We start from the raw sequence: 1,786 nt of genomic DNA, 5'->3' as shown, positions 1-1,786 counted from the left end.
AGATTGTAATCATTGCAATGAAACGATGGTGTAAAGCTGATGTTCTCCCATGTAAACTATCACTCAGTTCACAATAATAAAAAAAAAAAAAAAGTTATTAGAATAAACAAAGAAACAGTGGGGGACAGCTGATAGTTTGGGAGCTCACTTGACTGGGATGAATTTAACAACCTCCTCTTCAGTCCATTTGTCTAATCAGTAGTTGGGATTTCTACGTCCGAATCTTCTGTGAGATCTTCCCGATGGTTTTTATCATGCTGTAATCCATACGGAGAGTCCTGGGGTGGTGTTGCAGGACAAACACTGGACCACAAGGTCAGTTTAAACTGCAAGGTTGGTGGTTCAAACACACCAGCCTCTCCTTGGAAACCCTAGATACGAGTCTAAACCGACTCGATAGTACTTAGCAACAACAACAATTTGTACTACAACAGAGCACCATACCTTTTTTCATGTCTCTGCTTGGTGGATTTGACCCACTCACCTTTAAGTTGGTAATTGTGGAGCACTTACCCACTTGTGCCACCGAGGGATCTGGGTACACAGTTGTTTTTAAGAGTCTTCGAGTTGATTTGGACTCATAGAGACCTTGTAGTGGGTTTCCAGGGAGCAGCTGGTGAGTTTGAACCGCTGACCTTGTGGTTTGAAGAACAGCGCCACAGCAGGCGTGCTTCCTGAATGAGGCTGAGGGAAGGGAGCCAGGGAAGAAAGAGGTGGCTGAGCAAGCCTTGGACTCAACCCTCTTCCCTCCTGGTAGATTGCAGAGGCCATGGAGATCATGCTGATAGCGGTGGTGTCCCCTGTCATCCGTTGTGAATGGCGGCTGGAGAATTGGCAGGTGGCTCTGGTAACTACGGTGAGTGTTCACGCTGAGGCTGGAGAGCCCCGGAGCCCTCCCCACATGGTGGGCTGGCTTCCTGCCAGAGCTCACGGGTTTGCAGGCTGCAGATAGCCTTCTACCCTTTTCCTTCCCCTAGATAAGGGGTAACCATTCTCTTGTGCTGCTATCAGAGAAATATCAAAAAAAGGGAGGGGGGCTTTAACAAACAGAAATTTATTCTCTCAGTTTATGTGAGGTTAGACATTCAAATTCAGAGCGCTGGCCATGAGGGTCCCCTAGTTCAGGGACTCTGAGTTCAAATGACACACTCTGTTTCTGGCTCTTTTTCTTGGTGGCAATAAGTCCCCCCCTCTCTCTCTGATCACACCTCTCTCTTTTGATCCCTTGTAAAATAGAAGGTGATGCCGGAAACTCCCCTTATTGTCAGGGCTGTGAGCTGAGAGTATATCACATCCCACCCTAACCCCCTTCCATCCGATCCGGGCTGATCACATCAGATCACACGGATCCATAACTGTCAAACCACCAAGGTTCATGGCCCAGCCAAGTGGACACACATTCTGGGGGACACAATTCAATCTGGTGACACAATTCAATCCTTGACTCCTAGGCTGCTGTTTCATGAGTCCACAGGGAAGAAGCGCAGAGCAGATCTGTGTCCCTGAGCCCTAGCTTCTCCAATCGGCTCAGTGAGCTAGGCTGCGGGGACTTAACCACCCTCCGAGACACTCTTCCTGACCTGCACTATGATGCGAACACAACTTTTTTCCAGGACCAAAAGGAGCCTGGTGAACTGCATGTGACGTTTGCACTAACATGGACCGGTAGATGCATGCTTTCTAAAGCATTTATTAAGTGCCACTTACTAGCCAGCACTGCACATGTTGCAGAGATGTAGGGTATAAGCAGTTGCATGCTTCTGAAATGAAAAGTGAAAAGGGGGTC

The 1,786-nt window shown here is 48.0% G+C and overlaps 1 protein-coding gene across 1 annotated transcript in view; it reads left to right on the top strand.

The window, feature by feature from the left end:
- The window catches only part of SVOPL (SVOP-like), a 54,001-nt gene that overhangs the window by 4,484 nt on the left and 47,731 nt on the right, over nt 1-1,786 (top strand). The window contains exon 3 of the mRNA XM_006861239.1: nt 758-856. Coding sequence (XP_006861301.1) covers nt 758-856 — 99 coding nt within the window. The remainder of the gene's footprint in view (nt 1-757; nt 857-1,786) is intronic.

This window comes from Chrysochloris asiatica, unplaced genomic scaffold (assembly GCF_000296735.1).
Source record: "Chrysochloris asiatica unplaced genomic scaffold, ChrAsi1.0 scaffold00041, whole genome shotgun sequence".
Lineage (NCBI taxonomy): Eukaryota > Metazoa > Chordata > Mammalia > Afrosoricida > Chrysochloridae > Chrysochloris > Chrysochloris asiatica.
This window is presented reverse-complemented; position numbering and strand designations above follow the sequence as displayed.